Here is a 22,268-nt window from a genome sequence, read left to right as displayed (position 1 = left end):
CCTGCCTATAAGTGGGGTTTGCAGAGGTAGAAGGCTTTTCCTCACAATTTCTGTTCATGGGGGACAGTGTGAGAGGTCGCTTCTTCCAGGTCTGTTCCCCACCTGTTTGCTGGAGGTTCCCGCTCTTGGCTACCTCAATTCACAGCCTGGTGAATGGACTTCGCCGCTGAATTCAGCTTAGATGAGTAGGTCAGGTGTGAACTACCGAGGAGCAGAGCCACCCCATCTTCTGCCCTGCCGACTGCAAGGGGAACCTCCAGCAGTTGGGGAGAGAGAGAAAATCAGTAAATGACATCAGCCTGGGATTAAATGACCAGAAATCGTGAGTCAAAGCCCTCAGTGATTTAGGGACGAGCTCCATTAGACTTTTTTTTCCCAGCGAATCAGAGGGCTTCCTTTTTACTGGGACGCCATGGGTATCTCTCCCTGAGATAGCAGAGAGACACAATAGTGGTAGGCAAGATCAGTGCTATACAGCATGGTTAATCTCGCCTACTACACCACGGAGTATCAAGAAAGCTTTTTTATGTATGTACATTTATATAATCGTGTTTTCTAGCCTGCTGTAAACACATACAGGTTATTTGTAAAAATTCACTATTTTGCCCATGAGTGCAGTGCCATCTTCCCCCTTTTAAAATCCTGACAGCCTTCCCCATGGTTAGATTACTTGCTCAGTTCTGACTTTTCAGTTGACTGTCCTAACAAGCCGATTTGTGCACCAGCATTTGCCATCAATTCCAAGAATTCTCATTACACCAAGAAATCATATTGTGCGAGTCTGCCAGAGCTGGCCATAAGCAAACACCAGGTTCTTGTTCCCAGCACTGAGACCATTTAAGCAGTTCAGCTTCCTCTCTGCTGTTAAGAGTCAATAAAGGCACATTTCTGATGTAACTAGCTGTAAAGTAGTCGTTTGTTTGGGGGTTTGGTTTTTTTTTCCCCGTTGGTTTGAAAGGTGTGGTAAGAATACTTTGGGGGGGCAGGACATAGACTGCAGAGGACCTGTTCAGTTCAGTCTTTTATCTCAGGTGTCTTGCTTCTGTGTGTTTGTAGCACGTAGCTGAAGAGCTCCAGGACCTGCTCCAGTGGCTAATGGGAGCGCCAGCTGGGCTGAAAATGAACCGAGCTTTGGATCAGGTTTTGGGCCGCTTCTTCCTTTACCACATCCATCTTTGGATTAGTAAGTGCAATTGTTTAACTTTTCAGCCTCCCTTTTCATCTCTGCCCTCCCGAGTGTTTAATGTTTGCCTAGAGGTGAATAATGAATCAAAAGGCACTATTGCAAGTACAAACTTGTCTGTGAGTCTTCCTGCTGTGGGAACTCAAGCCAAAGTTGGATTCCCACACAAGGAAGTCATGTATATTAAATAAAGCGCTTGCATTGATGCTTCGCAAGAAGTGCAGATCACAACGGAGCTTGCTCACTTGGTGCCGTTAGCGGTGATTGTCCAAGGGAGGGCTTTGGGTCTTCTGCAGGCTTGCAGAGTCTTTGCCATGTAAGAGGCAGCTGATGGGACAGGGATGAGAAGTATGCTCTCAGAATGCAAATGTCAATCCTGTCCTATCACTGACTTCAGCTTAGTGCAATTCTATTATTTCAGGTCCTCCCTGAAATAACACACCCCTGCTATCCTTGATAAGTGTCTGATGAAGGAGTACAGTCATGATAGATGTGAACCCCTTAATTACACTGATTTACTTTGCTCACCAATCAAGGATGGTTTTGTTTCTCTGACTTTGCTCCACTTCAGTGACGAAAGAGACTGTGTGCCTCCACACTGGTTTATTTTACAAAAGCCATATGGGGTGGCTTTTGTGGAATAGCAAGAAAAGGGGAATGGTTGTAGTAAAGGTTGATGTGTGTAGTTAAAAATGTCATTAGGAACCTGGACACAAATCTAGAAAAGCAAATCACATGTGGAGCAAAACTACTGCTCTGTTCAAGCTAAACACGTCCTCCCCTTCCTCACAGAGCTGCCACACCTGGAAGAAACCTGGGGGGAAAGAGATTTTTTCTTGGCCGTCCTAAACAGAAGATGGCATCTAAAGGAGTATTCTGGTTTTACTTCCATGTTTTCGTGGCTATGATTTCTGGAGCCATGTTCTAGGGCGGGGGGAATTGGTCTTTTGAGAGTGTCAACAGGAAGATGTCTCGGTCAAACGCTGACACTCTGCAATGTCCCCTAGGCTACATTCACCTGATGTCCCCATTCATCGAGATGATCCTCTGGTATGTCGGTCTGTCGGCTTGTCTGGGCTTGACCGTGGCGCTCTGCATCCTCTCTGACATCATTGCGCTTCTGACTTTCCACATCTACTGCTTCTATGTCTACGGGGCCAGGTGAGTTGAACTCTCTTGGCTGTGTCTTGGGTACGTTTGGAGAGAAGGGACACTGAACTCTCAGGCCATGTCTTTAATTTGGGGAGCATTCAATCCTGGTGTCATTCTCTTGAATTCACGGTTTAGCCAGCAATTAATTTATTGCATTCTTTTCTGCGTGTAGAAGTGATGGCCACAGCAGTACAAGTGACCTGTCTTTCAGTTCTCCTGCGTTTAAATATTTATTTATTGTGTAGTGACCTGGAAAAACAAAACTACATGACAGGCAGAGGACAAGAAAGCAGTTCACCCCATCCCTTTGAACCAACCTTATAGTACTCTTTTCAGTTGCATCCTACCCAGTAGTTTAGAGGGGAACTGGAGGAGAGGCGGAGGAAGCCCCAAATTTCCTGCCTCTGCCATGCTCCAGAGGTTCTGTCTGCATCGTGGAGCACACATGGCAGGTTTGTGGTTACAGCCTGGCTGTGACACCACCCTGGTGGCATTGTCTGGACCCGCTGGAGAGTGTGGGACCGCAGGGGGCTTTGGGGCATGTCCAGGGCTTGTTGGGTTTACCGTGCAAACAGTGCCCGCCAGTATGCTCTGCTCCTGCCCTCCATTAACACGTGCTGCAGCAGGGAGTCACACAGGTCACTGGAGAATAGCTGCTCTTGCCAAGGACACAGGAGACAAGGTAATAAATAAAGAAACTTTTGGCTTATGAAGCACAGGATGGTCATTGTTCCTCCCCAGGCTGTGAGCAGAGGGCTTTACATTGCAAACAACAGAAGAAATAGTAGAACTTCAGTTATGGGTAGTGTAGGGAATGGTTAGAAATGTTGAAAGATGATTTATGAATCAGGTCTGTTGCAAGCATAGGGCTTACACCCGAAATCAGTAATGTCAGTAACGGGGTGTCTCTTCCCAACACCTCTAATTACTGGAATTTCTGTTGTGGTCTGGGAGGAGTGGCCTTGCTCTGCCTAATTGTGCAGAGAGTGGAGATAGGAAAAGCATTTTCTCAGCTGATTGCTTTTCCCTTGTGAGCTGCAGGGAGCCTGTCTACCCACCTCAGCTGTTTGTTAGAACTACAGAGCAGCTATGTGTTATCTTGCCGCTGGCACTGAACTGTCCCTGCTGTGCCAGGTGCCCCCCCGTGGGGAGTCAGGAAGGGATAGCAGTCACCCACATCGACACAGCCACCACCACACCTTGCGTTCCTGCAGCTGGCAGAAGAATTTGCTGGTTCAGGTGCTGGTGAAGCCTGAGATCCCCTTCTGAAACCAACTGCACGGTGAAACGAGAGCGGGCAAGTGTGTGCAGGCAGCCAGGGAAGGTGGGGCAGGTGCCGCAGCAACAACACCCGCTTGGTGCCATGTCAGGGTACGCGGGGGAGTGTGCAGCCTTAGTCACAGCAACGGGGCAGGTGTGTACCAGCAACCTGGAGGAGTTGTCCTGGGCACCCTCCTGCCAAGGGATCAGTGCACAGAGCTGTGCCTGCCAGTCTGGGGGCACCCTGCCAATTTCTTGAAGCAGTTGGTGTTCCTCAAACCAGATTCTTCTCTTGGATAAGACTCCTTGCCTCTGCTTTCACAATGCTGCCTTGAAATCTGAGCAGCCTCTGTGCCTTAACTAGGCTGGTTAACCAGTCTGGCTTTCATAGCTCAGGCTTTCTCAGGCTCTGTTCTGCCCCACAGATTGGCTGTGTCCCCTTTCTTTACATCCCTGAGTGTTGGACGCTGCTGCCCAGGGCTCTTTGTGCCTCTTCTCCATCCCAGGGGCTCTTTCTTCCTCTATGTTATTCCATAGATCTCTCTGTTTCCCACCCCTCGTCACACCAAGCTTCTCTCACTGTTGCCACTTTTCTGGGAGGGAAGTAGCTCTAAGTTACAAAAGCCTCAGGAAAGGATGCGGAAGGGGTGCCACCAGCCATTTGGTTGATCTCTTCCCACTCTTATGGATGTCTGAAGCTGTGGTTTACTGCAGAAGGTGCAGGGGCCCCAATCCTCTCCCTTGCCTCTCTGTGCTGCAGAGACAAAATTGAATTGTGTTGACTCAAGCATGAGGGGTAAGTCCTTGACCACTCCTGCTGTGGAAGGGCTGCAAAGAGGGGGAACAGAGCAGATCTAAACTGGAGAGACATAGGTGAGCTCGGGGAAATAAGCTTGCTGCTGCTTTTGCTGCCGGGAAGGTGGTGGCATGGGGCTGGCGATTGCTGCTACTCGTAGGGGCCACCCTCCAGCAGCACTTGCCACTTCCCATGTGCCAGCCTCTTCGTCGACAGCAGCAGAAATTGAGAGCCTGGCCGCAGCCCTGGGCATGATGTGGCCGTTGCCCTCCACTGGTCCAGAGCTGTCTGCAGTAGCCTGCTTTGCCCGTGCCAGGGGCCAGCCCAGATACGGTGGACTGAGCAATTAGTCTGCATCGTTCTCAGGCTGATTTCTTTTGCCGCCCTGAGTTCTGCGGCGTCAGTGAGTGAGTGGGCACAGGGGTGTAATGATGACAGCTGTTTTGTGTTGAAGCTCGGGAACTCGCAGCTCTGATGCACGATGTCTTCTTTTTGCTCAGGCTCTACTGCCTGAAGATTTACGGCCTGTCATCTCTCTGGCGCTTGTTCCGTGGGAAGAAGTGGAACGTCCTCCGGCAGCGGGTGGATTCCTGCTCCTATGACTTGGACCAGGTAGTGCTGCAGCACCCAGGGCTCGCTGCAGGACACTGCCCACGGGCGGTACGATCCTGTCCTGCTTGGGCTGATACTGAGACAGAAACCAGGGGAGGCTTTGTGGTACCCAGAAACAAGCGCGTGTTGCGGGACTCTGCACCCGTGGCTCTTCGACCACATGCTTGGACTCCGCTGTTCTGCTGCACCCCTTGGTTCTCTGCGTGTTCAGGGGGTCTAATTCTGACAGGGGCTGAGCACCTACAAGAAGGTGAACTTCGGTGGGTGCTGCAGATGCTCACAGCTCCTGGAGCATGGGAGTGGGTACGGGGGAGGGAGGCAATTTAAAAAGCGGTGCCCAGCAGTGTTGCCACAGTAACAGACGTGCCAGCGTTTCTATTAAAAGGCCCCATTTCATTCACGTTGCGCTGGAGCCTGGCCCACACGTTCACACTCAAGCAGCAGAGGCAGTTTTTTGTCAAACGCTGTAAGCTCTTTTTAATTTCTGAAATGCCATGCAAAAGTTCAGCAGAACCCAAACTGCTCCACGCTGGCAGTTGCAAACATCACTAAAATAATACGATAATATTTGGTAACTTCAGGGCCAGTGCCTCTCTCTCCGTTGCGACAGATAACCTTGAGCTTACATCACAGTGGAGGAGCTATTTTTCTGTTTCTTTGGTGATGGAAAAGTAAGAGCCTCTGTGCCAGGAAGGCAGTTTGCGTCAGGGCTCGGTCCCTGTGTACTTTGAGAAGAATTGGTTTGGCACTTCAGGCTTCATCCTGCTGCTCCGGAGGCCGGTGGGAATTATGTCGTTGGCCTGGGTGGGAAGAGACATTCAAAGCAGACCTTAAAAAGACTTTTGGAGATGTTAAGCAGCTGCAGTGGAGTGACAGAAAAGGGGAGAAACAACTGCTGTGAGGAGAAAGGGGTTATAATCTATTTCTGGTTACGTGTGTAAAGCTGGGATGTTGATCCACCTTTGTAACAGGACAGTCTGGATTATTTTCTCTCATATCACGGCCAGGATCTCTTTTTGCAGAGATGGCCATGCTCTGTGCTCCTATGGCCTCTCCGCTCTGGAAGCGGTGACTGAAAATTGAAGAGTCAGATCCCTATTTGTCATAAATCTGCATTTCTCCCAGTTGGAATTAGTTAGACTTACGCCAACGGGGCTGGCCCAGAATAAAAATAACTTTTTCTGTGGGCAGTGGAGCTAATGACACCTGCTTTCCTATGGATTTTTCTCCTTCATCCTCTGAATATTGCTCCCCCCACCCCAGTAACTCCAGCTTCTTTCTGTCTCCCAGTTTCCCACCAAGCAAGCGGCAGAACTCCTGTAGCTGGACTGACCACGGCTGCTGCTGGGGATGTTTATCAACCACATTTTGTCAGCTTTTCCCCAGCTGCTCGTTCTGCTAAAACAAGAAGGGACAAAAATACTTTTCAATTCTCTACAAAATTCCCTACTAAATTTCTATTTCTTTGTACCTTTCCACCTTTTCCGGGTAAAAACTGACCAACGGCTTTAAAACTTGCAGGGACAGAGGGTGGACAAACAGCACGATCATGTAAGTCTTGTTTCATAAGGAAGCCGGCCTGAAATAGGAAATCTTGACTATTGTCTATAAAGGGAAAAATGCTGTCAGGATCCAGCTTATTTATCTTTCCAAACATAGTCCTATTATAGGGAGCTTTCTAAAAAGGCCCAGTGAGAGACAAGTACTGAAAATATTCAAGGTAACAGGGAGTAAAAAAAACACATTAAGAAGTTTAGCAAATTTTCATTGTCTCACAGTTTCCTATTCTTTGTTTTTTATTTTACTTTATTTTACCATTGCTCTGCTAATGATTGTTTGTGTCTCTCTTTTCCCCTAGTTATTTATTGGCACTTTGCTATTTACAATCCTGCTGTTCCTCCTGCCTACAACTGCGCTGTATTATTTGGTGTTTACCCTGGTAAGATTTAACCCTTGAAGCTAGTCATATACTGTCTTCTGAGATATAAAAAGAAGGTTTCTTAGTCATTTATTGTCATCCACAAAGAAAACATTAATTTGTCTGGGTGTCGCAGGAGGGGTTCTCACACAGCCCATGTAGGCCAAGGAACCAGAATTCAGGATACACATTTGTGTTTCTCCAAAGGGAATTCCCAGCAAATCCCAGTCAGCAGGACAAGCTGTTCCCCTCTCTTTCGCTTGGAAGTCATTTTGTTATCTTTCCATCCCACGGCTGGGGTGACCGCCCCTCTACTTTGATCCAGAACTTTTTTTCAGGAAATTAACTGGCTGTGTTAAATGCTTTCAGCCAGGCTTTGCTCAGAGGGTTGGACTTCTTTATTTTCCTTTTCTTCCCCCAAAATGACCAGTTCTCTCTGAGGCCTGCCTGCAGCAAAATTTTCCAGAGGCAGTGGCTATCATGTGGCTTCAACATCTTTTTTTGAGCCCTCTCTTTTCAGATAAGCTTTGCAGCAAAAATAAATGCAGCCTGACAAAAAGAGGTGCTTTAATCAGGGTACAGAAAACACGGAGCAGGAAGCTCATTTCTGACTGCTTTGCTCTTGCTTAGATGCTGTACATGCAGTTTCTCCAGGCAGAAATAAGCTACTTCCTTTTGCTGTTGGAGAGAGAAAAATTTACATTCATGGATACGCAGTGATGGAGCTTACTGGAAATGGAAACCTGAATTCTCCCTTCTAGACTATGAGTGTTGAAAGTGGAATAGCTCTTGCGTCCTTGCAGGTCACAGCCTCTACAGCCCTGGGGGTTTCATTTCAGGTACACCCTAAGCTAAGCTTGGCAAGGAACCTCACGCAGTGTCTGGATGCCCGGCACTTCTAGACATCAAACCCACTTTGGGAGGCTTTAGCTTAGTGCGCAACAATGTCAGATTGCAGATCAGCTCGTGAATTGGCAAGTGATGCATCTCCTGTTTCTCTGAGATTTTCTTATTAAATTGTTTCTCCGTAGCTCCGTTTGCTGGTGGTGATTGTGCAAGGCCTGATACACTTGCTAGTTGACCTGATTGACTCTCTGCCTCTTTATTCAATCATCCTTCGGCTCTGCAGATCCTACAGACTCGCAGGTAAGTACTTCGGCACTGCACATGCAGAAGTTCAAGGATTTTACGTTACGCATTTAATTTTGATGCGATGGGTAGCTTCTGAATAGAAAGATGCAGTGGGGGCAGGGAATAACTAAGGCTCAAGTCGTGCAGTTGTCCATACTGATAACCAATTACTGCAGGATGAGGGTATCAATGGGAAGAAATTTGACGCTGAAGCAGAATCAGGAGCATCTTTACAAAGCCTGTGGCAACTAAAAGTGACATCCAAACAAGCACCGTCTAAATGAGTTCATCTTTTGATTCCAGTTCTAGTGTACCTGGTCAGGTAAAACTTCTGAGAGTTAAACCAGCTGTTAACCTTGGGGCTTTGGGCTCTGAAAGAACCCAAATTACAAAAATTACAGAAATATTTGGAACGTCTGCTGTTTCAAAGGGCTGGATCTACAGTGGCCATGAATCAATGGAGCTGCTTCAGTTCTACGCTGACTTGACTAACTGAAGTCCTGAGCTGAGGTGTTTGGATGAATTTCAGAGCTCTGGGCAGATTTCAGATAATCGCTGAGACTACTCTGTCACTGTTTTGAAACTAGTCATTGTTTTTCCACTTTTGGTAACCATCAGCTATGGTTGGCATCAGAGTAAAGGGTCATTCTGAAATGTGTTTAATTGTCAACAGCTATGGTTAATCTAGTTAAACAGAGCTAAATTATTATCTCCCATCCATTTAAAGAGCATGCAGCAGGAATTTTAAATATAAGAAAGAGCTCGATCATCACTAAACCAAGGCTAGTCATCAAATGCAAAGGAAGCTTGAGGCAACTGCTTACAGCTTTGTCTGTTGGAGCAGTGCCAGGCTCGATTTTTGGGAAGGTAGAGCTGAGCCCTGTTACCAACTCTGTTGCTTTCCTGTGTGTGCCTTCAGCAAGTTCCTATGAATTTCCTGGCAGAAACTTCTTAACCCCTCAGGGCTGTTCTTTGGAGAACAGGAGATGCTGCTGAAGAAAACTGACCCAGTAAACAGCAGGTCATAGGGTAGAAGGAAATCTTGTTGCCATTAATATATGGCTAAGGCCGTATATTCCCATCCGTCTTAGGTTACTTCTCAGTTTTGTTCAGCCAACCACCTTCTGCAGAGTAAGAAGCCTCCACCCAGGTGGAGGATTGTCTTCTCAATTGAGTTTGTTACCTGACGTACTTTCTTTGTTGGCTATTTGTTTGCTCCTCTTAAACATTTTAAGAAAGAGAATGCTGTGATGCCATGGTGCCTGCAAGATGAAGAGGCATCTCTGAGAATTTCTGCAGCCTGTGTTCCTACCCCAGCACAAAAACATGTCACTGGAATGGTAACAGATGGAGCAGTTGAATCAAATTCAAAGGACTAAAGAGAGTACACATCACTTGATGTCCTCACTGCTTAGGTTTTATCTCCCTTTTCAGACTCAGAACTTGGATAAGACATCCTCTGGCATATGTTACAGCAACTGATTTTATAGGCACCGTAAAGGTGGCTCTCCCCACGTGAATGGTAACCCATGGTTTTTCCTGTCAGCAAGGGCTTAGTGCAGCAGTTAAGTTCAATTCAGTTCAGTCGTTGCATCTGGCCTCCAAGTTTTTTGACTCAGTTTCTGAATCGACAAATTATAGTGACGAAGCCTGGGCCAGGATAGATGAACGATCCATCCACACACCAAAAATGAAATCCATGTTTTCTTTCCACACATCAGAAGTGAAATACTTTGGACTTTAAAAAGCCTTTTGCAAATATATCGAAGCTGGTGTCTGGAAGAGCTCTGTCTGCCCAGTGTGAGCTCACGGGATGCCGCCTTGGTTGGGATGGGTACGCTGCGACGTTGATTTAGAGCGTGAAGTAAATCACAGCAGTGGGGTTCAGGGGTCTCGGACTCTGCCCACACCCAAGGTACCAACATGCTGTTTGACCGTGCGCAGGTCAGTTCATTTTCTCATTCCCTCTTGCCCAATACATCGGTATTCACATCACAAGCTTTGGAGCGAGTTTTGTCATGGTTCTGTAGGACCTCTCGTGGTGGCGTCTCCATGATTACTGGAATACAAACGAGCAGTGAGCTTGCTTTAGTGCGCTGTCATGTGAAACAAAGCAAATGGGTTCATGTCCCAACCTCTCTTGTGCCTTCAATGAAGCCGGTGTGCAGAAAAAGCAGAACCCTGAGCTCTGGACTTGGCTGGCAATCACAGAACAGTTTAGGATTCTTCTCTGCAGTAGACTGAGCCTTCTAAAATGCACTTGTAGCCTTTTTGTGCATGTATTTTCTTAGAAATTTAAGACTCCTGAACAATTAAATAATCTAATAAAGAGATTTTTGGCTTGCAGCAGTAGACGGGAAGTGTGGGGGCATGACCTACAGAAACAGCATTTTCTGGTCGAAGGGACTGTTCCTAGGAAAGGCTCCAGAGCGCTCGACCACGTACCTGAAACTTCAGTGCCCTCTTGTTTCTGTCTGTCTCTGACAAACTGCCTGCCTGGAAAGCAGTTCCTGGAATGGCTTAGACACTTGCTCATAGCCAAAACTCAATGAATCCCGCTGAACACTTTTTGTCATCCAGCACGTTTGCTTATTGAGACCCAGGGTACTCAAACATCTTTTTGAAGCCTTTGGGGAAGCCCATGTTTCAATATAACCCAGCAAAACACAGATAAATCCTTCCTGTCTTGTACAAAAAAAGATTTTACGATCTGAGGATATGCTTTAAACCAGAGCTGTTTGCTAGGCAAGAGCGTTCTCTCCCAGGAGTACACTGTGTAATTTTAATTAATTCAGATTATTTCAAAGAAAAAATATTTTTGTTTTGTTTTTTTTTAAAATGTGTAAGAGTCGCATAGATACTGTAGTGATGGGGCTTAGATGAAGAGGTTTATTTCTCTTTGTACTCCTGAGTCGCTGTTTGATCTGTGGCAGATCACTTCGTTACTCTTGCCTCAGGTTCCTACCTGTAGGAAGGAATAATAGGGGCACGCTTGGCTGGCATAGGTTTGCAGAAGATGGATTGGTTTTATTTCTGTGCAGCGATTCAAGATCTGTCACAGAAAAGTGCCTCCCTAATCCTAGTTACCTCTGTTTGAAACATTGCGTTCAATGTTCATGTGCACTACGTCACCACTGGAATCCAAAATCTTTCCTATTTAGCTTTAACATAGCAAGTCGAAGAGGAAATGTAAAAGCGGCAGGTTTGATGGGGTTAGTAGTGTATTTAAAAACATCTGAATGCTGGGATTAATTGGCAGATTGCTCTGAAATGACTTTAATGCCTCCAGGCCAGCCCCTTTCCTCCCTTAGTCTGAAAGAGGGAGAGATTTGCACGTGCTGTCTCTACGTCAGCACAAATGAAAGGTGAGTTCTCTGCCTGCTGTTAACGTGGAGTTCCCCATTCTGATGGAAGTTTGGGAAAAGAGAAGGATTTTCCCAGTCCCTCTATCATCGTCAGGTCTGATTTCTAGGCTTTGTACTTTCTTTAGGATGGTGTTTTCAAGCTGGAAGTCAGAGAGCTGCTTTTCATGGAGCTGAGAGAAATGCATCGTTTGTCATTACGCTAAAACTACTGTAGAGAGAATCTGTGCTTCCTGTTGAAAATGTGTGAGGGTTGACATACCAGGAAAGGTTGAAAACTCCATTTCTAGGAAATCGGTGCTCAGCCAACCGAGCTGAGCAGCAAATGGCACGGGCTTTTCTGCAGCCTGGATTTGGTTTCTTCGTTTTGTTTCTTTTCAGCTGGCGTGAAGTTCAGAGTCCTTGAGCAGCAGGATGGAAAACCTCTCCGACTCCTCATGCAGGTAAGCCACTTGTGCCCTCCACAGCATTTTCTGCTGCAGGCTTCCCCTTGGACTGGCCCCAAGGTTCTTCTCTCTTCTGTAGCAGTTCCGAAACTGCTCCCACTTAAAAAATTTCAGCTGTGCAACACTGAAACAAGGGAAATACGTTTCACATAGCAATCGCTGGCTGCTGCTTTCTCTTCTTTTTAGTGCTTGAATTCCCCATTTAGAGAAAATGCAGTGTCTTGTATGAAATGAAATGTGAAAGATAGGAGAAACATGAAGCTCGGTTACTTCTGGAATTAAGACTTCGTGTCGCTTTCTGGCTCTACGCAGCTCCGCCTTAATAATTGCTGAACACTGAGAGAAGCAAAAGGCGGCAGCTAAAGCATCTAGAATGAAAGACAGTTAAGGGCTTGTAGAAGGTGTTCCCCTCCCGACGTGCTGAAAAGCTGCTCCGCGGCGGCAGGATGGCTGCGTGGGCAAGACAAGAGAGGGAAGGGCCTCCTGTTATTCTCCTGAGTCGCTCTGGCAAGGTGCAGAGAAAAAGGTTACCTGTGCTTTTGTAACCTCACGTTTCCATGCTCTATCATCAGAGATACTAAAGGAAATTTTGTTCTGAAAAGAAACGATGTGATGGTAGTGGTGAAGTTCCCATTATGCTTTCAGGAGTGACTGTGGAGTTCTGCCGTATCACAGGGTCGCTTTTCTTGCTCTCTGCATCCTAGGAGGAAAGTCTGTGAGTAGCATATAGAAGTTAGAAAAAACACTTGGACACTGGGAGAGTGCGTGGGAAGGAATTAACTGCGGTTTCCCAGTTCTTTTGCTTTTCCCATCACCGGTCCAGCCCCGGCCCTGTTTCAGCAGAGATCAGCTTAGCACAGAACCGGCACACCAGCTAGCAGCAATTCAAAAGGGAATCCCTTCAGCAGATGTCTTCTGGGGCAAACCCAGCATTTCCTAAGCATGCTGTCTTCCCTGTCCCTGTGTTTCAGTAGGGTAGTGGTGTAAGAACCTAAATCTGTCATTCTCCATGGCCAGAAGACTCCATAAAAAGGAAACCAAACACCGAAAATGAAGCACAGGAGCTGCTGAGCAGAGAATTTGGCATCACTGTGTTTGTGAGATGAGGTGGATAGCTTCTCCAGAGGAAAAAGATCATAACTTAAAGAGCAGAGGCAGTGAGTCATGTGAATATGATGAATTTTCCTTGGACCACTGCTGAAAGATCCTTCTGCTATCTAGAATATAGCATAAGGCATCATACCAAGAGATGGAAGTGCTTTAGTGGATGTCTCTCTTGGCCTTCTGCTCAAATAATAATGAGCAGAGAGTCAGTAAACGCACTTTTTTGCTCTCTGTGCTGGTAGAAATGAAAAATGGGCTCATGTCAGAAATCCTGCTGAATATACCACTTTGTGATAGGTCTTTTGAGAGGACAATCAAAAAAGGCTGGCTTTGAGACATGCTAAAATTCTTATTTATGGTACACGATGATGTTCCTTTCTAGAAATTTCACAGTGGCTCTGTCCCCTCCTGATATGGTAGCCCTCTGGAGCCGTGCTCGATGGAAGTCAGGCTGTATGCATTTAAGCTATAGGTGGCTATAGCCCCTTTGGGGTGTTGGTAATGGATTAGAAATCAGTAATGCTGGGTTTGAGCATTCACATTCAGCTCGTGGTTCAGCTGAGTGATTATTTTTTATTTTTAAGATAGTGTCACTGGAATGCAAAGTCCAGGCACAGGCAGGCGGAGGGCGGGAGATGATATTTCCATTCCAAATGCTACTTAATTTTCTCCAGGAAGTCTTACATAGCTCAGTATTTTCAGGAGTGTTTAAAAACCATTTATTTTGGTGTACAAGAAGAAATATTTCTGGCAGGGTGGCTCAGCTGAACCAATAGCCCGGTAAGCAGACACCAAGAGTTTGATTCATCTGTATACCTTCTGCCACAAGCATCATCTTTCATGGCAATTGCTTTGAAAAGGGTTAAGCAAAAGAGGAAGGGAAAAGGGAACAGCTCCATTATGAAACAAAGGATGTATATTATAGCAGGGTATATCATAGCTTTGGACTACAGAAATTGCATAAAAGGAACTCGGAATGCCACTTCCCTAATAACCGGTTGCTTTTGTTTTGCTGGTTTGTTTCCATTTCTAACAGGAGAGGCAGATGCATCTATTGCGCTGGGCATAAAACCAGCTCTTGTTGTTTCTCAGTAGGCAAGTGTTACCGCTTAGTATCCCCACTGCCTAGGGAGGGTTTTCGGCGAGAAATGTTGTGTCCAAACCTTCCAGCCCACGTAGCTAATAGTCAGAGGAACACACACTGTGTATCTCCCTTGTATAGCAGCAGTTCCTATCCTCCCCCAGCATGTTTTCACTTAAAACATACTGGTTTGCCTACAGCTGAGGAAATAGGCACAAATAGTTACTCAAGTTTTACTGTTGTTTGGTTTGGGGGCAGGTTTCTTTGGTCTTTTTTTTTCTCTTTTTTCTCTTTTTGCTATTTTTTCTGGCTATCTATGACTGCAATGCGATGAGGTTGGTTATAGTAGTGCAGGGTGTCCTGTAAATGTTCCGGTCGATCCTTGGCCTTTAGGCTGTAGAATGTCTTTGAAATACGAGCTGTGTGAGTTTGGGTTAGACGTACCTCAGGTGGCATGAGCTCTGCTCTCCCATTTCTGGTAGAAATGTCCATTTTGGTTGCATTCAGAACTATCCATGAATCTCTTTGGGACTCATTTAATATCTGCTAATGAGTCAGTGTCCCACAGCCAGACCGTGCTGTGCCTGGCTGTTCTTTGGCTTCCCTCAGCCTTCTTCCTAAACTTCATAGGGATGCTTCCGTGTACGGCAATTTTGTACTTTGAAACTAATTTGACAGAGGTCCCCAGGATTAATTCTAATGAACTCTTTGTTTAATCACCCTTTCCCAGAGCTCCATCGTTGTAGGCGCTCTGACTTCATCCTTCCCCTCTCCCTGAGCACCAGACAGCTGAGGCAAGCTGGTGGTACAAGCAAACTCCCAGAAAACTGGTTGCTCTTCAGTGGACAAAAGAAATATTCAGCTTTTTGACAAAGTAGTGACTGTCTGCGTGGGTTTGTCTGTCTCTCTTTCCTTTTTGTGGCTGGATTCTCTGCTGTGAATTACAGTCGTCTTTCACGCAGCTGCTTGGTTGGTTCCAGCACAGCTGGACCCTTTCGCTAGAGGAGGATGTCCTTCCATTTCTCTCCACTGTCCAAACTTCCTCTGGCTCTGTAAGTCTCCTCACCTTGGCATCTCTCACGGTGTGTTTTCTGGGACCCACCATTTCTGCGTAACCTGTTTACCCTTTTGGAGACAATCTGTTGCTGTGCATCCTTTTCATGCATCAGATCTCGGCCAGACTGGATCAATCCTCTGGACTTCACCTGTCTCTCTACCCTGAAATGCTTCACTGGAATGAGACTTTCCAAGATCTAACGTGCTTCTGTTGCCCCTTGTCCAGCTAACATGTCTGTCTGTCCCCCATCTTCCAAAAGGGCAATACAGCAACTTTGTGACCATAATCAGAGGCCACGAGCTTTTGTAGGCGAACACTCCAGATGTGGTCATTCTTGGGATGGTGATTGAAATCAAATTAAAAAAGATGAACTTGGCCAAGGAGACTTAATTTAAAATGGTAATGAGCAGCCCTGCGTGGCATTGTGTGGCATGGATCGTGTTCTGCTGGGACTCGATTCCACTGGGTGGATATCGGGTGGGATCAGGCTTAGCCTAAAGCATGGCTGGGGGCTCAGCACGTTAAAGCCGTAGGCCTGTAAAAGACAGGACTTAACTGGCATGTCGCAGAGGAGTTCCTGAGAATCCCAGTGCCCCCCCCAACGAGTGCTGCTGTCTGCGGTTGGACCCACCTCTCCAGCCACTGCAACCTCCTAATGCAGCTTTAGTTCCACACCCTGGTGTAACGAGCATCGCTCCCAAATCCTGCTGGTGCTTGCGTCTGCTTCTCTGCTTGAAAGTGATTCTAATAATACTCTTTGCCAAGCTCGATGTGTTGATGTCTCGGGATGTTGTAGCAGGCTAAACAGCTTTAGCCAGCTAGAGAGGGATTCTGATGCTTTGTGAGTAGCAGTATTGATGTTTTAACAGAGGCCAGTGGTCTGCAAAAGTTGCACTTGTCCTCCTCAGCCTGTGTTTCGTACTACAACGCGTTTTCATTGCTGCTATCCCTCTTTCTTCTCATAGATCAACCCCCTATCATATGGCAGTGTGGTACAGACATATAGGCTGCCAACCTACAGCTGTTACCCAAAGGATTCCTGGGCATCTCTCTGCAAGAAGCTGTTCCTTGGAGAGCTGATCTACCCTTGGAAACACAAAGGAGACAAGCAGGATTAAAGACAGCAAAAGAGCTTGAGAGACGTGATCAGAAAAACAGGTTGAATCCTAATGCTTTTGGACCAAAGGCATCTCAGAGCCAGCAACCACTGGATCCCTTTGATTCGATTTTGGTAATGTGGGAGGGGCTGAATTTTTAAAGGCAAGTATTTTTAAACAGTATTTTTCAACTTTCCTCTTCCCTTACACTGTGCTTGGGTAATATGCTAATGATTATTTTTGAAGCAAAAGGTTAAATCCATCAGTGCCTCATGAAACCAGCATTTAGTGTCATCGAGGAAGTACCTCCCGAATAGTTTGATGATGTATGTATCCTTCCATGTAAGCTCACAGGGCCGAATGAAAACAGCCCTTGGGGGGGCTCGAAGCCACAGTGCTGAGGTGCATTTTGCCAAAGGGTCTTTTGGACCTTTTATGCTTCAGCCTTCAAGCCAGCTGATCAAAACCAAGGATCAGCTTGTAGTGTCATACACTGAAAACTGTACAGTGGGGTTATCTGGGTTCATAGGATATTTATTCTTTTCCTTTTGGGCGGGCTTGGATTCACCCCCACTGCAGCACCAGAGGAGGTGTTAAGCATAGAAGCAGCGGGGCTGGAGACCCAGAAACGCAGACTGCTGTACGTTTGTGCCTATATGGTCTCATCTATGTTTGTTTTTTTTTTTTCAAAAGCAAATAGTGTTTTGGGGAGAGCTGAGCCCTGCGCTGACACCAGAACTGAAGTGCAGAGCACACAGCCTCACACGCCAGACTGCTCGGGTGGAGGTGGCAGCGAGCCATGGGAGCTGAGAGCTCTGGGCTCTGCCAAGGCTCAGGGCTTCTTCACTTAGTCACAGTGTAAGCAAACGCAACTTTGCTGAGTCCAGCTCTGGCTGGTGCATCTGCCAGAGGACTGCAGCAGCCCGGCTTGTTACACAGCTCAACCGGCTCGGGAAGCGTGTGCTGCGGTCCCTTACAGGGTCAGTGCATCCCCCTGTTTCTCAGGGCCCAGGTGAGAGCCTCGCCATGTGGTGCCTCATCTTTTGCACTTTCTGATAGTCGAGGAGCTTTTAAAATTATCTCAGATATGAGGCATTGAAAGCCACTTCTTTCCTTGAAACTGTAGACATGTTTCTCTTAGGAGAGTTTTCCTGCTTTGGATACTACCTCCACAGGGCAGCAGTGCTCAGCTTTTCAGTGTCCCGGTCTGACTGTGTGCTCATTTCAGTGTGAGTCTTCTATTCCCTGTCTTGGAGAGAGTGCCTCTGTGCACAGGGGTGTGATGTCCTCCTGGGTACTTCTTGTGTCGACATTTACACACAATCCTTACCCAAAAGTACGCTTCTTCCAGGTCTGCTAGCTCCTCTTGCCCCAGCTGAAACAAGGATGTATATCACTGTACTCTGCTTTGCACGCCCGAAGTGACTGCATTAACTGGCAGGTGAGAGCGTGTGCTGGATCCTGCCTCCTTTTCCTCTGTCTGTTCAAGGAACTAAGGATGGAGGAGGAAGAGGAGGATGCGTTGTGGCTGCATTGCTCAGCCCTTCTCTGGAGGGCTGCCTGCATATTGCAGTGGGAGTAGGTGGAGCCACAGTAAGGAGCCACGGCAAGGAGCCCTGGGTTTTAGTAGCCTTCTGTCAGCACCTCCACTGGCAGGGTAAGAGTTTCCTACACCAGCCCCATGTACTTGAAGCTGTCACAGAAGAGAAGGGGTTATGGCCCCAGGAACATAGGCTGCTTTAAGATGTCCTTAGCCAGATATATTTGGTTTGTCTGTAGCTGCTAAAGCCTCTTGTGGTGCAGCCGCTGCCTCTTCAGGCAGAGCTTGATCAGGAGAAAACGAAGCTCTGTAGGCAAGTGCTTGGTCCAGATGTTCCTTAGCAGGCAAACACAGGCGCTGCCAAGGTCCTACAGTTTTCCTGAGGACTTCCTGAAGGGAGGCACTGTTACATGGGCACTGCTACCCAAAGAGGATGTCCTCTTACCTTGATCCAGGGAAGAAGGGCACATTGCTGAAGAAAGCCAGCCTGGCAGAAGCCCCCTGGCACCGTCTGCCACTGCAGGCACTGGGTGGGACATCACTGGCTGCAGAAGCTGCAGAGATCTTTGTTCTTCTTTAATGACGGGTGCTTAAAACTCGTGTACAAATACAGCATCTTCTTCTCTTGCAATATTGATGCCCAAGTATTTCTCTCTTGGAATATCGATGCCCAAGTATTTCTCTCCACTCCTGGTGTGAATAACTCCAGGTCATGATCCATTTAGTGGATGAATGGTCAGAAAAATATTTCTCACTTCAGCTGAAGTCAGTCATGGAGACCCATTCTCACCTGGCACTCAGCAGAGCAGATTCACACTTTACCTCCCTCTCATGTTTCCACTGGAGCTACTAAATGATATCCCCGCTGCTTCCTCCCACGCTTGCATACTTTGGTTTACTAACTGCAGCAAGAAACTTTATTATTTTGGGTCTTGCAAAGATAATGTTTCTAATATCCTGGCTTTTAAAAATCTTTCTGTGAGACCATACAGCTCACAATGGTCCTAATCGGGGCTGTCCTTTGGGATGAGGTGACCTGAAAGCCCCAGAGACAGCACAGAGCCATGAAAACCAGCAAATGTGACCTTCCTATTGGGAACCTGCCAAACATATTAGATGTTCCAGTGTTGGATCTGTTTACTAAAGGCCGATACTGACTCTGGGGATGGTGAAATATCGAACTGAGAAAAAGCTCCTCTGCAAACCGTGAATCTTCTGTGACACAGAGGACCTTGAGTACCCAGCTGGGAAATGACAGTCCCTTGTGGGTGCAGTTCTGTGTCACGCAGAACTGATGCCCGAGCTGTCCTACTGTTTCTCATTCTCGGCGTTCTCCTTGCCATGATGGTATCAGAGCCTGTGAGTTTCTTCTGCTGGATATTTGCCATGTCTCTCCTCTTCCTTTCCAGTCACTGCTGTGAAACACTCTTCCCCCACCCTTTTCCGATTCTGCGCAGAGACATTACAACAACTTAGCAGACATCCTGCTCAGGAACATTTGACCTTATGTCATCTCTCTAATTAGAAGTTGGGATCAGCATCATCTTCCACAGCAGCGCAGACTGGCGGAGCGCTGGCATTTCCTCAGGGAAGAGACTGCTGGTGAGGTTATGGCTCTAATTTATCCTCCGATCCGTATTATCCCTATCAGTCCTTGGATGAGAAGTAGTTAAAGGTTTCAGATCTTCTCCGATTCCTACCACAGAGCCCTTGAAGCAGGCAACAAGCAGTCTTTGCCAGCCATCATTCAAAGACTGTAATCTTGCAGACTTTTTTTCATACTGAATTTCCTTATTATTTCTTCCACCTTATGGTTCCCAGTGCTGGCACAACACTCGTTATACCTCTTTACATAGGCATGGGTTTTGTGAGGCAAAACTCTGTCCTAGATAGAAATTCTGCCTTTGAGAAATACTTTCCTAACCAGAATAGCACGTGACGATGCTGAAAGGAAATCTCAGTAATTACACTGCACGGAAGGCTCTGGTTATGGTTTTGGGAGTTTTCTCTGATCCTGCAGCTGGTCTGTGCCTTGTTCTGCTGGTACATGTGAATATACCATCAGAAAGAGCATTGCACGCATGTATAATCCATATGTTGTGTAAGGCAGGAAAATATCATGCGGATAATAAGCTGCTTTCTTTCTGCCCCGTGCTGCCTGATCCTGCTGCCACAACACTATCTTCTTGCTTAGCTCAAGCCCTTTCTGATTTCCTCTTTGTGCGTAGACCTGCTGATTGCACCGTCACAGAATCACAAAGTGGTGGAGGTTGGAAAGGGCCTCTCAAGATCATCTGGTCCGACCCCCTTGCTCAGGCAGGGCCGCCCAAAGCCGGTTGCTCAGGACCGTGACCAGATGGCTTTTGGATAGCTCCAAGGATGGAGACTCTACCACCTCCCTGGACAACCTGTGCCAGTGCTTGGTCACCCTCGCAGTAAAAAAAAAAAGTATTCCCTGTTCTTCAGACAGAATTTGATGTATTTCGATTCACAGCCATTGCCTCTTGTCTTGTCATCGTGTTATGCTGAGCTAGGGGACACCATAACTCAAATTTCTTCAGCGAATTTGAAGACTTGCAGCCCCATGTCGTCTCTGTTCCTGAGCAGCTCTGTTCAGGGACTATTCAGCAGCCTCTCTGCCTTTTGGGGGGTACCTATGCCCTCTGCAGCCAGGGAGGGTTGCCCGCTATTGAGTCAGATCCCTGACCTGCTCTTTGCCAGCTTTTCTGGACCAGGTAGCAGAGGGTGTGCTCGTTCTCCAGCCAGACTCGCTGCCTGCACTGAGCATAGAGTGGAAACCCCGGGGGATGTGGGGCAGAAACCCCTAAGCTGGCGGCGTGCACGTCTGCCTGGATCCGGGAGGTTCTGCGTGGGTGGCAGCGCGCTGTGAATGCAGGTGGGATGTGTCTGGATCTCAGCTGATCCATCCACGTGGCATGAGGCCGCAGGACTTACCGGCTAGTTCAGGAGCTTTTGGGTGGTATTCTGCTGTGCAGGATACACGTGTTCAGAGGAATCCAAACTTTATGTGGGTGGCTGATCTGCCTTCCCGGATGAGAACAGCATGCCTGTCACCTCTGCTTCTGGCCCACCGGTTGGCATGGGGAGCGGAACGGCTGCTTGCCAGAGTCTGTCCCCTTCGGCTCTCAGCTGGCAGCCTCACCTCTGGTCCTCACCACATCTGGGCCTGGACTTCAAACCAGGAAGGCTCAAAGTCCCCATTTATTGTCTCAGCAAGCTGAACAATAAACAGGAGGAGGATACATGCAATTGTGAATGTAAACCCTTTGTTTCCAGACGGGTGATGAGGCTCAGAGTAGGTGGAAGTGCTGGGTGTGCTGCTTGCCCGGGGAAGCACCGGGGGCTGCACGCACAGCTCCTGTCCGTGGTGGTATATAACCATCTGGTGTTGGGGAAGTTCATGAGAACTTTAGAACTATTGTAGTCAATCCTCCTACTTGTAATGTTTTCAGTTTTTAAATAAAATTTTAAAAAAGAGCTGAAACGTTTGCAGTTTAATTAAAAGTATGTGCATGTGTGTGTTCGCATGTAAGGTTTGATGAGGTCATTTGATGTGCTGATTAAAAAGCACCAATACGTTTTCTCTTTGCATTCACATAAACCACCAAGTATTAAGCAGGAGCAAAGTTCTCACGTAGTAGCAACACGCCGTTTGTTTTAAAATGGCACCGTTAACACCATTCGAAGGTGACTTCCTTCCTGCCGCAGCCCTGATCTAAAACGCAGCAGTCCAGCTTACCGGTCCAGGGAACAAGCCCTGGCTTAGTAAACAGGTTTGCGTCGTGCTTGTCGGGGTGCCGTTTCCGCAGACAGCGATGCCTGGCAGAGCGGCGGCAATGCTGGCAGGGCTGTGCCGGCAGGTCCATGCACGGTTGGGACTGGAGAGGTTCTGCGCGTACCGGTTGCAGGTGCTTGTGTTTGAGTTTAGGGATGGAGTTCTTTGTTCTCCTGACAGGTGTGGATTTTTTGGTTAATTAAACCTTTCAATCAGAATTTAAATGGATTTTGATTACACTGGAATAAAGATGTTGGGAGAAAAACCAAGCTCTTCCCTCTTGTTTAACTTGCCCGCTGAGCACCCGTGTGCCTGCAGCAGCATCTGCAGCAGCCGCGGGGATGGGCAGGGGCTGCCGGAGGCTCGACTCGTCAGAGCGGGCGGCTCGTCCCGGTCCTGAGGCCCGGCCAGGCGGTGATGTGATCTCTGCTCTCCGCACACAGCCGGAATTTCACCACTCGTCCAGCTGAGAGGGTTCTGCTGAGGCCACATCGTGAAGCCTTTGCAAGGAGGAGCGCTGATCCGGTGGATCATGCCTGAGGCCTGGCAGAGGGTGGAGGTGATGTTCCTCCAGCTGCTTTTTCCTGTGACTCAGCCAGTGGCACCTTTGTTTTCCGTGAGCCTGCCCGTGGGATTGCTGCTGTGGCGTGGGGGGCAGGACGGGGAACAGCCCTCTGCAGCTCTTGCACAGCACGGTCTGCACAGGAGCACAAGCTGCGCCTGGGCGATGCTG

The 22,268-nt window shown here is 47.5% G+C and overlaps 1 protein-coding gene across 4 annotated transcripts in view; it reads left to right on the top strand.

The window, feature by feature from the left end:
* Positions 1–21,237, top strand: part of PIGQ (phosphatidylinositol glycan anchor biosynthesis class Q) — a 37,801-nt gene extending 16,564 nt beyond the window's left edge. For 3 of the 4 annotated variants that reach the window (XM_054842649.1, XM_054842651.1, XM_054842650.1), the window contains exons 5-11: positions 1,057–1,183; positions 2,191–2,344; positions 4,892–5,003; positions 6,862–6,942; positions 7,953–8,067; positions 11,796–11,857; positions 16,068–21,237. In XM_054842649.1, the coding sequence (XP_054698624.1) occupies positions 1,057–1,183; positions 2,191–2,344; positions 4,892–5,003; positions 6,862–6,942; positions 7,953–8,067; positions 11,796–11,857; positions 16,068–16,220 (804 nt within the window). In that variant the 3' untranslated portion in view covers positions 16,221–21,237. The remainder of the gene's footprint in view (positions 1–1,056; positions 1,184–2,190; positions 2,345–4,891; positions 5,004–6,861; positions 6,943–7,952; positions 8,068–11,795; positions 11,858–16,067) is intronic. The other variant, XM_054842652.1, reaches the window with a different exon arrangement.
* The last annotated feature ends 1,031 nt before the right edge of the window (positions 21,238–22,268 follow it).

The sequence above is a fragment of the Grus americana genome, chromosome 15 (assembly GCF_028858705.1).
Source record: "Grus americana isolate bGruAme1 chromosome 15, bGruAme1.mat, whole genome shotgun sequence".
Lineage (NCBI taxonomy): Eukaryota > Metazoa > Chordata > Aves > Gruiformes > Gruidae > Grus > Grus americana.
Note: the sequence above shows the minus strand (reverse complement) of the source record. Positions and strands in the feature narration are given on the sequence as shown.